The sequence below is a fragment of the Porites lutea genome, chromosome 13 (assembly GCF_958299795.1).
Source record: "Porites lutea chromosome 13, jaPorLute2.1, whole genome shotgun sequence".
NCBI lineage: Eukaryota > Metazoa > Cnidaria > Anthozoa > Scleractinia > Poritidae > Porites > Porites lutea.
In genome coordinates, this window is record NC_133213.1 from 7616707 (window position 1) to 7629339 (window position 12633).

The following is a 12633-nucleotide window of genomic DNA, read 5'->3' on the forward strand; positions in this document are numbered from 1 at the left end:
AAGTACCTAGCCGTGGGGTGTGAAATGCTGTCGATGTTTGACACTATGGGACCCATGAGCCTTTATGCGTTCCTGGCCGGGTATAATAAGGAGATCCAACCTTTAGACACGTTGTGATCACAAGATAGGCAACAACGGCAGTGGCTGTCCACCACAAGCGTTCAGGCCACTCTTTGGATATCACATTATCCTCGACACCTTGAGAGAGAAGACGATTTTATTATTCCTGATCTTCATCAACGATATACATGGTAACATTGACTCTCAAATGAGACTCTTTGCAGATGACTGTCTTGTCTACAAAATCACCAATTCCCCAAATGACTGCCTTAAACTACAAGAAGATCTTTCACTTTTATGTGACTGGAAGAGCGAATGGCAGATGGAATTTAATAAATCCAAGTTTTACGTTATCCACATGTCTCGCAAGAAACATTCTCTATAGGAACTTTATACTACTTACAAGACACACCCCTGGAGATATCTGCCAAACAGAGTTATTTGGGAGTTGATTTGTCTAACGACTTAAACTGGAGTCACCCTATCAACTCAATTACCACCAGAGCGAATAAGACTCTCAGCTTACTGCGCCGTAACCTGAAATCATGTTCACCCTATATCAAGAACATTGCCTATAAGACCCTTGTAAAGACCGCAGCTTGACCACTGTAGCCCGATTTCGGATTCTTACGAGAAGGGTGACATCTTATCACTTGAGAAGGTACAGCGACGAGCAGCTTGCTTTGTTAGTGGAGACTAGCATGGAGAGTCAAGCGTAACGAATATGATTAGTAACATCGGTTGGCAGTCGCTTGAGGAGCGTGGGGCGATAGCCCGCCTGACGCTTATGTACAAAATTGTCCACGGTTTTGTCGATATCTCCACTTCACCTCTACTGCCAAGTGGTCGCCAATCATGACATCATACTTCTCATCTGCCATATTTTCGACTACAATCAAATACCAACTGTTACGTGTCTTCCTTTTTCTCACGCATAATCCCCGAATGGAACTCATTACCATTAACGTTGCGCAGTGCAACCTCAACTCAGTCATTTAAAAATGGCCTATCTAATTTCAACATTTCAAGGATTTTTAACATTAGCCACTATTATGACTAAGACCGTTGATCATACTCCTGTATCATATATATCCCGCATGGGAGATTGATACATTTTTATTCATTTTAGTCTTTTAAACTTACCGTAAAGCGCAGTAGAGAAGTGTGGTATTAAATTCGTTTATTTTATTATTATTATCATTATTTAAATTTAATAGTTGCAAATTTTTTAATCATTTTTATTTTTTATAACTTATTGTCCGGCGCATTTGAACATGCTACATGGAAAATTGCGCTATATAAATTTTAATTAATTGTAATTGTAAAATTTGAGTCAGGGGGCCATCGAAATTTTAATTGTCGGTCTCTGACTCGTCCCCAGTTTCTCACCTCTAGGAGCCACAAGCTGCAAGGCAACATTTTGGCAAATTTTGCTATTTGGAGCAACTTACCGGCAACTTTTGGCATTTGGAGCAAGTTTGATTTTTGGAGGAACTTGATTAAATTTTCAGCAACTTATTGGAATTACCATGGATAATACAAAGACTGGATAGGAAATTTATGTCACGTGGGCTGATTTCTTATAGCCGATTGGTTGGTTCGTGCTCCAAGATGGCGTTGGATGATTCCATTATAGTGGAAATTTGTGACGAGACGATGTCAAAAATGTGGCGCAAACCAGTCGAAATGAACACCGCGGCAAAACGTCTACGCATGCGTCAGGTTGAGCGCTTCTGGTCACTTTTTCAGTCACACTTTCAAGTCAGATCATAGTCTCCCGAGCGCGCTAGGCTTCATTCTGTGTGAAGCTTGTGGTTCAGTTGTTCTACTTCATGCTGCTGGTGTTTTTCACTATTTTGTAAATATTGAAATTGCTTTTATGGATAACCAGGCACAGATCACTGAAACAATTAGTCGATTAGATTCAGAAAAGGTACGTTGATAATAACTTGTGTAATTTTGGCTAATTTGAGCGTCAGGTAAACTGATTTTCTTTCACGAAAACAAAGTTTTTGACTGCCATTTTTCACTTGACCAGGCTGAAACTAAGACATAAAAAGTTATCATTGCAAGCTTGTGAATTCTTGTTCTTATTTTCGGTTCTTCAATTTCTCAGTCTTAATGTCTTAAAACCGCTTCGAGTTTTATTTGGAAAACGAAAACACACTATCGCTTTGTAGTTTTATTTACCAGTAAGTTTTACCGTGTTTTGAAATGAAGTTCTTCTGAGTTTATTCCCATGAAACATAAGCTTAATCATACTGTTGAGGTTGGCAGCAAGTTAACAACTCTATTTATTATTATTATTTTTTTCATTCTCAGAATCAGGGAGCGAAAGCAAGTTCGATGGCTTTTAGAAGTCCAAATTTTCATGCCATGTATTTAGCAGCTGGAAGTTTCGTGTTTGCATGAGATGCAGCCGAGCCGCACAGTCTGAAATTATTGAAGTCTTCAACCAAAGAACAACCATGTAAAATAATTAAATAGGCATTTTCTAGAATGAAAGTACGTTTTAAGGCATGTTTAGTTTCTGGGCACCGAAAGCTCCGGGTATTCGTGCCTGGTGTCATCAAAGCCGAGATTGTCATTAAATCCCGCCCATCTTTTGTTTTGAGTTCTTGTTTTCTCTGATAATAAAGTAATTATTGAACGGAGTCGGACTAAACTTTTATTTGTCCGTTCTAGTGTTAATGATAATAATGACGTCTTTTTGACCGCCGCCCGGTTAGCTCAGTTGGGAGAGCGCCTGTCTGCTGAGCGGGAGGCCGTAGGTTCAAACCCCGGCCGGACCAACACTCAGGGTCTTTAAATAACTGAGGAGAAAGTGCTGCCTTTGTAATAACATCTGCAAATGGTTAGACTTTCTAGTCTTCTCGGATAAGGACTTTGAACCGTAGGCCCCGTCTCACAAGCCCTTGCACATGTAATAAATCTGTGGGGCGTTAAAGAACCCACACACTCTTCGTAAAGAGTAGGGCACGTAGTGCCCGGTGTAGTGGTCTATCTCACTTTCACACTCATGCATGGGGGCATCATTAGTCATTCCTTCAGTACTTGTAAACTGCACCTTAAGCAGTCTGGCAAAGTCCCCCAACCAGTGTTGTAAATTATCCCTGAAAAACCCTGTGGGGAGTGGATAATAAGATATTTACAAATTCGTCTTAATTTTATTTTGGTTTCTTTCATAAATATTGCTATAGATTATTTTCTTAGTTATCGCATTCTCTCAAAATAACTTATGCCAAACCAGTAGCATGAAAGAAATCCAGTAAAAACAAATTCGGGCGCCTTATCGAGCGCAAGCAACCTACAAACTTCAGCTTTGGTGCAACCAGATAACCATGTGGTGCAAAAGTTTGACACTAGAAAAATATATCAGCTATTGAATGAAGTGATTTTTTTCGGCCCCTTTTTGGTCTGTTCCTCCCTTTTTGCTTTTAACTTGGCGCGACGGCAAAGTTATGCTTACTTACGCAATTAGTTTATATACTGGACCGGAAATAAAAAAGCTGACCGGATGTAAAATTTTGCGCTCATGCGTAGTGCGTTTTGCCGCGGTGTTGTCGAAATGTAGGCACAGGTGGCCCAAGCGTAACACGAGAATTTGTATGGGAAATAAAGAGTCTTAAACTTAGATAAAATAAATTAACTAAAAGCGATAAAAGTTATCAGTAAAGTGTAACTATTATTACCTCGTGTCATTGTGTTTGTTTTTACCAAGTTTCAGCGCGATTTGAGTAGGTTTGAGACAAGGTAGGACAGAATCGCTCGATTATTACACTGTCAGGTCAAATGATGTGAAAGTACTCAAATCGCGCTGAAACTTCGTAAAAACAAACACAAGGACACGAGGTAACAATATTTACACTTAATTAATAACTTTTATCGCTTTTAGTTCATCTATTTGATATAAGTTTGAATGTCGTTACTCCCCATACAAACTCTCATATCACGCTTGGGCCACCTGTGATGTAGGGTTTCTTTGCCTGCATGTTGTAATTTTTTCGGATTTTTTAGTGGTACTTTAATTTTTGGTGTGTGTGTTTTCTCTTTGTTTGTTGTCTTACGGCCATGGCGATCCTTCAAAGCCACAGTTGAATCTTCGAGGTAAGCACTTCTTGTTGTTGTTTTGTGTTATTTGTCCTTGTCTTTGAGAAAATTGCCCTTACCAGAGCCATATTTAGTACACTTGGCGACTTTTTTGGGACGCCTTTGTTATGAAGGTTTCTTCTTGTTTCTATTCTTAACTACTACTGACAGATGTTTTAAGGATGGAATTGTGGCATAGCCATAGTTACAGGCTGAATGCTGTTATTTTTCAGCCATAAATTTCGATTGAAAATGGCTGAAATTAACTACATTCGGAGATGGCACCGAGCGAGCGTACGCACACGGTGTGTAAAGTTCCAATAGGTAGATTAGTTTGTGTTGAGAACTGTTTCGCTCAAGTAATATCCCATATTAACCCTGCTAATTGTTCGTAAAGCAGTATGTTAATTTCGCTCATCTTTTAATGTTCAAATTAAACTACTGCATTACCTATCCAGTGAATAGAATCGCCTCATGTCGCTACTCGCAGCTTGTATTCGAAGACACTGAAGAGACTCGAATAATTTTTGTACTTTTCCCTTACATAAACTAATATATAGATTTAGCCAGGGCTAAAAGTGAAGCTCCAATTAATAAATTTATAATTTAAATCAAAAAATAAACTTTTAATCCACAAATCATTTAACTTAAGGGCACATTCATGTGACTTTTGAGGGAAAGGCTAAGTTATTTTAGAGTGAAACATCTTACATCGAATTGATAACCTTATATGTACACCCAAAAAATAGCAAACATCTTCGATCACATTCAAGATCACAGTAGATTAGGCCTCGAAAACAAATTCTTGGAAAACAAATCACGCCGAATTTTTTTGCGTTCGACAGGTTTACTTTACAAATTCTTGCCAACAAATCTGGGGGTGTTTAAAGCAACCTTTTATAATTTTTATACATCACATTTGAGGTGAAACAGTACTATTTATCATACAGACCTCGGACAGAATGCAGTATTTCACAATTTTTCAAGACAAATTGCACTCAGTCAATATTCAGGACGATCCATCGTAAAGCGAAACCGTTCAAAAATTTCCAAAATCACCCATATGGCCAGCCGGTTCTCGTTTCTATAGTGCGAGCTGTCAGTATGGTCGAGTGATTGAATGAACTTTAATAGAGTTAAGCTTCAACATAATGGCGAATTTATTATTATTATTGTTTTTGTTATTTAATGGTTTCAGTTATAACGATGTGTAATCTTATAAAGCGTTTGATACGCGCGACATTTTTGAGTACTCTTGCAAGCGATGTTCATGAACGATGAAAACAAACGGCACAGACCAGCGATTAAAATTGCAAGAGAGACTACTAACAATCAAAAAAAGAAATATAATTCGGTGAAACATTTACATAGATAACAATTTTCATTCATGAAGACAAGTATTAAAGTGTCTCTAAAAATCCTGAGTCTCGGCGTGAAGCTTTATAAGCCGGCTTCCCGGCGCGGGTGTTTACTATTTTCCAAGGTGAACTCCTCGAAGCAAGAAAATCGCTCAAAGCTTTCTTTCTACAGCCAAATTTATAACTAAATATTCTTCGGAACGTTTTCTTTCTATCTGTGGTGAGCAAATATATCTGAAGGCTTTTTAAAGTTCTGTAAGCTTATATCAATCCGTTCAAACCTGATACTAGGTCAGATCATTGACTCAAACTACGGCTACAAACATGCATAAACTTGCCGCATAAAACTGTCAGCGTGAATGTGCAAGACTTTATGAAATTAGATATAACAAAAACAAACATCAAATACAATAGTTACTCAGGCTTATCATTCGAGATTCAGTTCCTGAAAGCTATCGAGGAAGGCCACAGTTGCTTGAGACTTTTAAACCCTCTTACGCATTAAGCAAGGTGAAAAACGAAAACGATGCCATCCGAAATCGAATTACCAAATTTTGACAAGCGACGCGTTCCCCAACCAAAAACCCCAGTAAACAAACCAGCCATGAATAACAGAAGACTCTTGACTCTCAGCTGTATTTCATTTTGTACATCAAGAAGAAAAAGACAGTTAAAAACATCACAAGTTGACACAAAACTCTTCAGCTTCAGCTGTCAAAGTAAACAATTTTCAAGATGCTGCATAATTTTTTCGCATGAACTCACCTGTCAAATTTTGACCAATCAGAGTATAAAAATTGGACGTAGAGCATGACCAACGCGTGACCATGGTAAGATAAGGTCTTCCCCGCCTGTACTTTTAAAAAAACTGGCTGAACTTTAGCTTCCGAAGTCAGTTTGAAATCAAAATCCTAATAGTGCGGGGCCATAGTGACATAAACACAACATATTTGATATGAATCCTTGGAAAAAATAAACTTGAGCCTGCGATCATTTCAAACTGGTAATTTGTCAGCGGATAACTTCAAAAAAATACTCGGCTTCGATGGGTCGACACTTGAGCCCGCGCTACGGTCAGGTGATACTGGTCAGCGGATGCCCTGTTTTGACAGCTGTCAATTGATCACAACATTGATGTGCAATTAGTTTTCTCTTGGGCTCCCAAACTAGCTATAAGTGTGAGAGTAAACATTGGTTGTCCTGTGGTGCGGACGGACGGTCGGTCGGCGGACGGTGTACGGTCACGTGATTACCAAATTTTCTGGGATGGGTAGATTTACCAAGCTATGGGGCTCTGCCCACGCGCGCGCGAAGCGCGCGTGTGGAGCTCCGCTATAAATAATTGTTGCATCAATGGGAAAACACCTACTGACATTTTTTTGTCCTCCGTTTAGGCTCCTAAGTGTTGTTGTTACTTTTTAAACAGTGTTTTATTTTTCCTTTTGTCTGTCTTTATTGTAGGATTTGCTGAACACACATAGTCAATGAAGACAGTAGATTGTGGTCAAGTACTCTTCTGAGAGGGCACAAATCAATCAATCTTTCTGTAGTAAAATGCAACAAAGTTGCTTTTGTCATGCATGAGAGCCAGAAGGTGGCATCTAAATTTTTTATGATCAGAAGGTTTATTTATCACTTCTGAAGTGTATTTATTACTTCTTTGTGAGTGGGACAAATTAACTGTGTTTGAGGGTCAACGCTTGTATTAGCTACAGAGTCATGTGTTTAAGTTGGTTAGTGTTCTTCTCTGAAACGGTCTATATCTGGATCACATTCTTGTTTTTCAAACCAAAGATGAACTTGATTAGCATTATTATTGTATTCGGTTTTTTAGAGATCCAAAGCAACAATGTACCTGTAGATGATAAACCTTAATAAGATATATTCTAAATCAAATTAATAAAACACACACCGTAAAATTCCGAAAATAAGCCCCGGGGCTTATATTTTTCAAAGGCCCTTTGTTTGAGAGGCTTACTTTTGGAGGGGCTTATCTACGGAGGGAAGTTTGCGTTTCAAAATCGATTGGGCTAGCCTTATAGTTGGAAGTGAATTTACCGTTTTTGCTTTGTTTTACTATGCATTTGAGGGCAATTTTCCAAGTACAAGTCCCCCGGGGGGGGGGGCTTATATTTGGAGGGGCTTGTACATGGAGGGGCTTATTTTCGAATTTCACGGTACCTTTACTTGTTTGGGGTATGAATTTTGTTTTCAACAACATGATAATGTGACTAGACAGTCAAATTTTTTCAATCCCTCATCCACTTACCTCAGACTAAACAAAAACCCCATAACCCCTGATGTTACTGTTTTTTATATACATATATATAAGCAGCTTCTATTTTTCTTTGGGAACAGTGTTTATGTTTATTTCAGGGGTGATTTACAGTATTCCCTTTCAATATTATTAACACTACACAAAAACTTAAACTTTGTTTCATCCTAAAAAAAGGTCAGTATTTATAATAAATACTTATAAGTTTTAATAAGACTTATGGAAGACAAGTGTTTCCTCATGAAAAGGAAGTGGAGGTTCTACTATGCTTCAGGGTTGTATTCCTAGTAGTTAACAATTAACCGTTTTACAAAACATTTTTAAAAGCGTTGCAGTTTGCTTTTTCAAAGACCTGACTAAAAAGTACCTTGGGTCATGGTACATTTATACCTGAAAATAACAAAGCAACTTGCATGCTTCACTACGAAAATAGATTTGCAAAAGTTAGAAACGGTGGTCCGCAAGCAAATTTCCTTTCTCTGCTGTGAGCTTTTCCCCCCTTTTTTACATTTCTCAAAAACGGCTTCTTGTCACTGGTTGTCCGTAAATAAAATTGAAGGGAAAATTAAACGCTTGTTTGAGCTGGGTACTTTTACCGCTAATAAAATCATTTTGTCAAGGGTTGTTAACTTATAAAATTCGACACTCCCTGAGCTTGTCGATAAAAGCAGAAAAGAAATCGTCAAAACCTTGATAAAATTAAAAAATTATTTCCGGTTTTCTTGTGGTTTCTAGAAAATTAGGCTGTGCCTTTTCTATAGGTGTTTTGTACCTGTATACATGTAAGTTTTCGCCTAGTTTTTATGTAGTTAGGCTGGAGTCATTCTTCGCTCTCACAAGTTTCATAATCATTTACTCCGTCTTTTGCCTCTACCAGTTTTGTACCATCTAACTGTTTTCTCCAAGAGCAAGTCCTCTTCATCCTTTACTTCAAAACATGAGAAATCTGCATAGTCGAAGACAGAGATATGAAACATGCGATGAAAAGTATTAAAGACGCGCAAAACATCGGATGTAAGAAGTTGAATGGCTGTCGATAATGTGACGTCACATTTTCCCACTATGTTGGAACCGATCGCGTCAGCCAGTTTCCTATCCAGTCTTTCTATTATCCATGGAATTACACAGTCCTATGATACCGTTTACGCCTTGTTATGTATTCTTGTGGGAAAATTTTAGTTCTTTAATGTTATGGATAGCAATTAAAAAACGTTTATGGTTTAACGTCAGCGGTTCGCACAAAGGACCACGTTTTTCTAAAATAATATTGGTGACAAACATCGAAACAAAGTAGTTCAGAGGAAGAAACGTCCAGCTCTCACTTCTTTACCTCGAATAAAAAACTGAACCTTTCAGAACAGGAGAATGCACTTAAGGAAACCGTTGAAGCCTTTGTAATGTTGCGTTGTAGTGAAAACAAAAGAGAGGACAGATCTTGATGATAATGGGTTCTCGTCTCGCAACATTCTTTTTAAGCAAATGACACTGACTGATTTAGGGTCTTTTCAAACAATGGTCAAAAGAAAGACTACGAGAAAGACATTGTTACAGGGAAGACTTAAGTTGTTAGGTTTGCCTCTGTTAAAACGTCATCGGCCGCAGATTGGTTAAAAAAAGGTTAAGAAAGCAGTGGTTTTAAATTGCATTATATAGTACTTTACCATCGACATTTGTCTTGTAAAAAAGGAAAAATTGCCGTCATTATGATTTAATTTAAGGAGCAACTTTTTAGAGCAGTAACTTCGGGCAACTTTTAAGAAATTTTGAAGCAAATTGGGGCTGCGGCTATTAGTGGCACAGAGGGGTAAATGGTTTAGGAGGAAGGCAAGGGAGGGAGAGTCTTCTTCTTTTCTCCCTGCCCAACAGCCCCCGCTACCGCTGTCATCCATAGCCACGAACGTTGCGAAGATGACTTGGAATGAGTAAGTATCGGGCTCCAAAATTGAACCTGGACGCCGGTTACGAGCTCTCCGCGAACTACCAAGACGAAGAAAAGAAAACAACAACAACAACGCCCAACTCCATCTCTTGATAAAGATTCGAAGGTGGAACTGAAGGCTTGAGAGTACTAAAAAAATGTTTTATCCTGGATTTTAAGATCACGTTGTGCTCAAACTGGGATGTGACAGGATCAAGTAACACTTTCCTAGCCAACTACAGTCTCTATTATTTATCATTTTTATTTTACGGTACCTGCTTTTCAGTTGTTTAATTTCATCATCCTTAACAGATAAAATACCCAATTCCTCTTTCATTCGGTGGATTCTGAAAAGTAATAATAATAAAAAAGAAGATGAAAGAAAAAAAAATGCACTGCATAAACCCAAACCTGGTAGGAAGTGATATATTATACTGATGTCACATAATGTAGAAAAGTGATGGTGAAGGAAAGGAAACACTCCCACGAGTAAGAAACAGAAAATTAAAAATCACAAGCTCAAACTGAAATTTAGTCATTAAAGCACAAGAGCCAGTTCGGCCTAACAAATGAAGCCAGTTCTTATACCTAAAATTACTCCAGATCTGACAATACTGGATCACTTGTAATACATAACAGCAGCGACTACAAGGAACACTTTTACTGTAGTTAAAGACACTCTTACCATAGCGAAATTTGAGGGTGTGTTGCGTGTGACCAGAATTTCCGGAGATAAATGTTCCCTTGAGACTCTTAATTCACGTTAATACATGCATATGAAGTCTACGACCTTTTACTGAAGATTGCATAGCTTTATACCTGGATGTTGCATCTTGATTGCGGTTCTGTAGCTCAATCAGCCTCACTTCTTTTTCACTTAGGCTACAAAAAAAATACAATATCGAAACACCCGGTGGAAACCGTAAGGACGCTGCTCTGGTGACAATTAAAGGCATTGTATTTTTCTTAGGATTGCACAAAGCTTTGCCCACACAGAAAAAATGCATATAATTATGCAATTTCCGAGGACTTGTATTGAACTTAACTGTAAATATTGTAATGTTTCGTTATCCGGGTAGATTTAAGCCGATGCTACCTGCGGATGTTCCTCTTGGTGTTGTCATTTTGTTCACTACAAAATTATCTTTATTATTAAAAATAAAGTTAACTTGGCTTTTCATTTACTCCACTTCCCAGCTACCATAGTTGCTACTTGAGAGATTTCACTTAAAGGAATGCTTTAATTTGCATTGGCCCTGGCAGTGGAGAGCTAATAAGCGGGGCATTTAGCCTCTTGTGTATCCTAAGAATAAGGATATGCCGCGCTGAGCCCAAACAAGGACAAAACATGTGTCCATGACTACCACAGTGGTTAACCCGTGGCGTCTTTTTTTACATGTAGCATAAAAATACTAACGCATGCTTAAATCAAAATATTTCGTCTTAAGACTTCGCAAGGGTATTGACTTGGTGGATATAGCTGGCAAAAGATGAAACCCTCTACATGTAAAGTCGCTGAAAAATTAAAACGCGGGTAACGTTTACTCTCACCTTTCAGTCTGTTCTTTAATTTGTGAATCCTTAGCTTCAATTGCATGAATCAACTTGTCATTTCTATGAAAATAAATAAAATGTGACAATACATTTGACAAACTGTGGTGTCACTAACTACCTAAATAATCTCTTTTTTCACTTTAATTTATCTCTTTCATACTAAAAGCCTGTTCGTACAATCGGTCCGACAGTACTGGTATATGCTTTGCAACCAAGAAACGACCGTTGCCCCACACGCTTCCCACGGTCGGCGGTTCCGAAAAAGTAACTCTCGGACAGTTGAACCCCAACGTCCGGCACACACGGACATAGGGATCTATCCAAAACACCGGGCAAACGTCCAAGTCACGAAAAGGGACGAGGACGAATTCGCAGGGCACGCCTTTACGAACGGTTGTTGTGAGAGACAACCTAATCAAAAACCATTTGCGATCCTCAAGCCTGAAAACCTGGTTACAAGAGATCCGCCCGAAATCCGAAGCTCTTTCCCAAGTAAAATTTTAAGGTGGCGTCCCTAACAAGGGTGCACTTATTGACGACGGAGAACGAAGAGCTGGCTGTATCATATTTTCCCCCTTAAGTGGAATACTAATCTCTTAAACTTCGGGAACAACAGAGGATCCGTTTAAAAAGGAATTGGAACAGTAAAAAACAAAGCGGCAAGGCTGAAACTACATAGAAAATTAGTTTTCGAACACATCAACATAACACTAGTCATCCAGCAGAGCATATCGAAACCGAAAGACAATTTCGACAACAAACAAAACAGACCCGAACCAACGTTTAAAAGGTTCATATAATGTGAACTGCGTGGTAGGCGAATACTGTCAGGGTGAACAGTTTGCAATGGCAAGCGCGCACTGCACCAGCTTAATGGTAAGTGAATTGGACTCTTTTGAGTCTTGGAGGCCCCTCTCTTTAACCTCAAAAGTGTTTATGTTCGCCAACAAAAATTACAAAGAACAATGTACTCATCATTTACGACTTCTGGGCTTAACGTGATTGACAAAATTACGTAGTTTGACGTCATTATATTGTTAAATTTATTAGTAGAATCCGAAGTTGTCTCAAAGTAGCCATAAAGCGGGAAATACTTATTAATTAATAGTAAGGTGTTTGATAAAATCAAGAATTTGGCAAACGCACAAATAACCTTTAACAATAGCAGTGATGTCATGACGTAATTTACTTCTAAAAAGGAACTGGAAACATCCGCCATTCTGGATCCGCCATTTTGAATTATTTACATGTATTCCATTTTACTCAAAACCTGTATAAATCGAGGTATTCCTAACAGAAAACTTGTTCTGGGTATAAAAGGATACTAAGGGAGAAAAATAACCTGCAAATGTGAAATTTCGAGAGAAATGAACACTACT

General features: G+C 38.4%; 1 protein-coding gene across 2 annotated transcripts in view; it reads right to left on the reverse strand.

The window, feature by feature from the left end:
• LOC140923287 (uncharacterized) overlaps nt 1-12633 on the reverse strand; it is a 44133-nt gene that overhangs the window by 27324 nt on the left and 4176 nt on the right. For both annotated transcript variants that reach the window (XM_073373380.1, XM_073373382.1), the window contains 3 exons: nt 11252-11314; nt 10520-10582; nt 9976-10047 (listed from right to left, as the gene is read on the reverse strand). In XM_073373380.1, coding sequence (XP_073229481.1) covers nt 9976-10047; nt 10520-10582; nt 11252-11314 — 198 coding nt within the window. The remainder of the gene's footprint in view (nt 1-9975; nt 10048-10519; nt 10583-11251; nt 11315-12633) is intronic.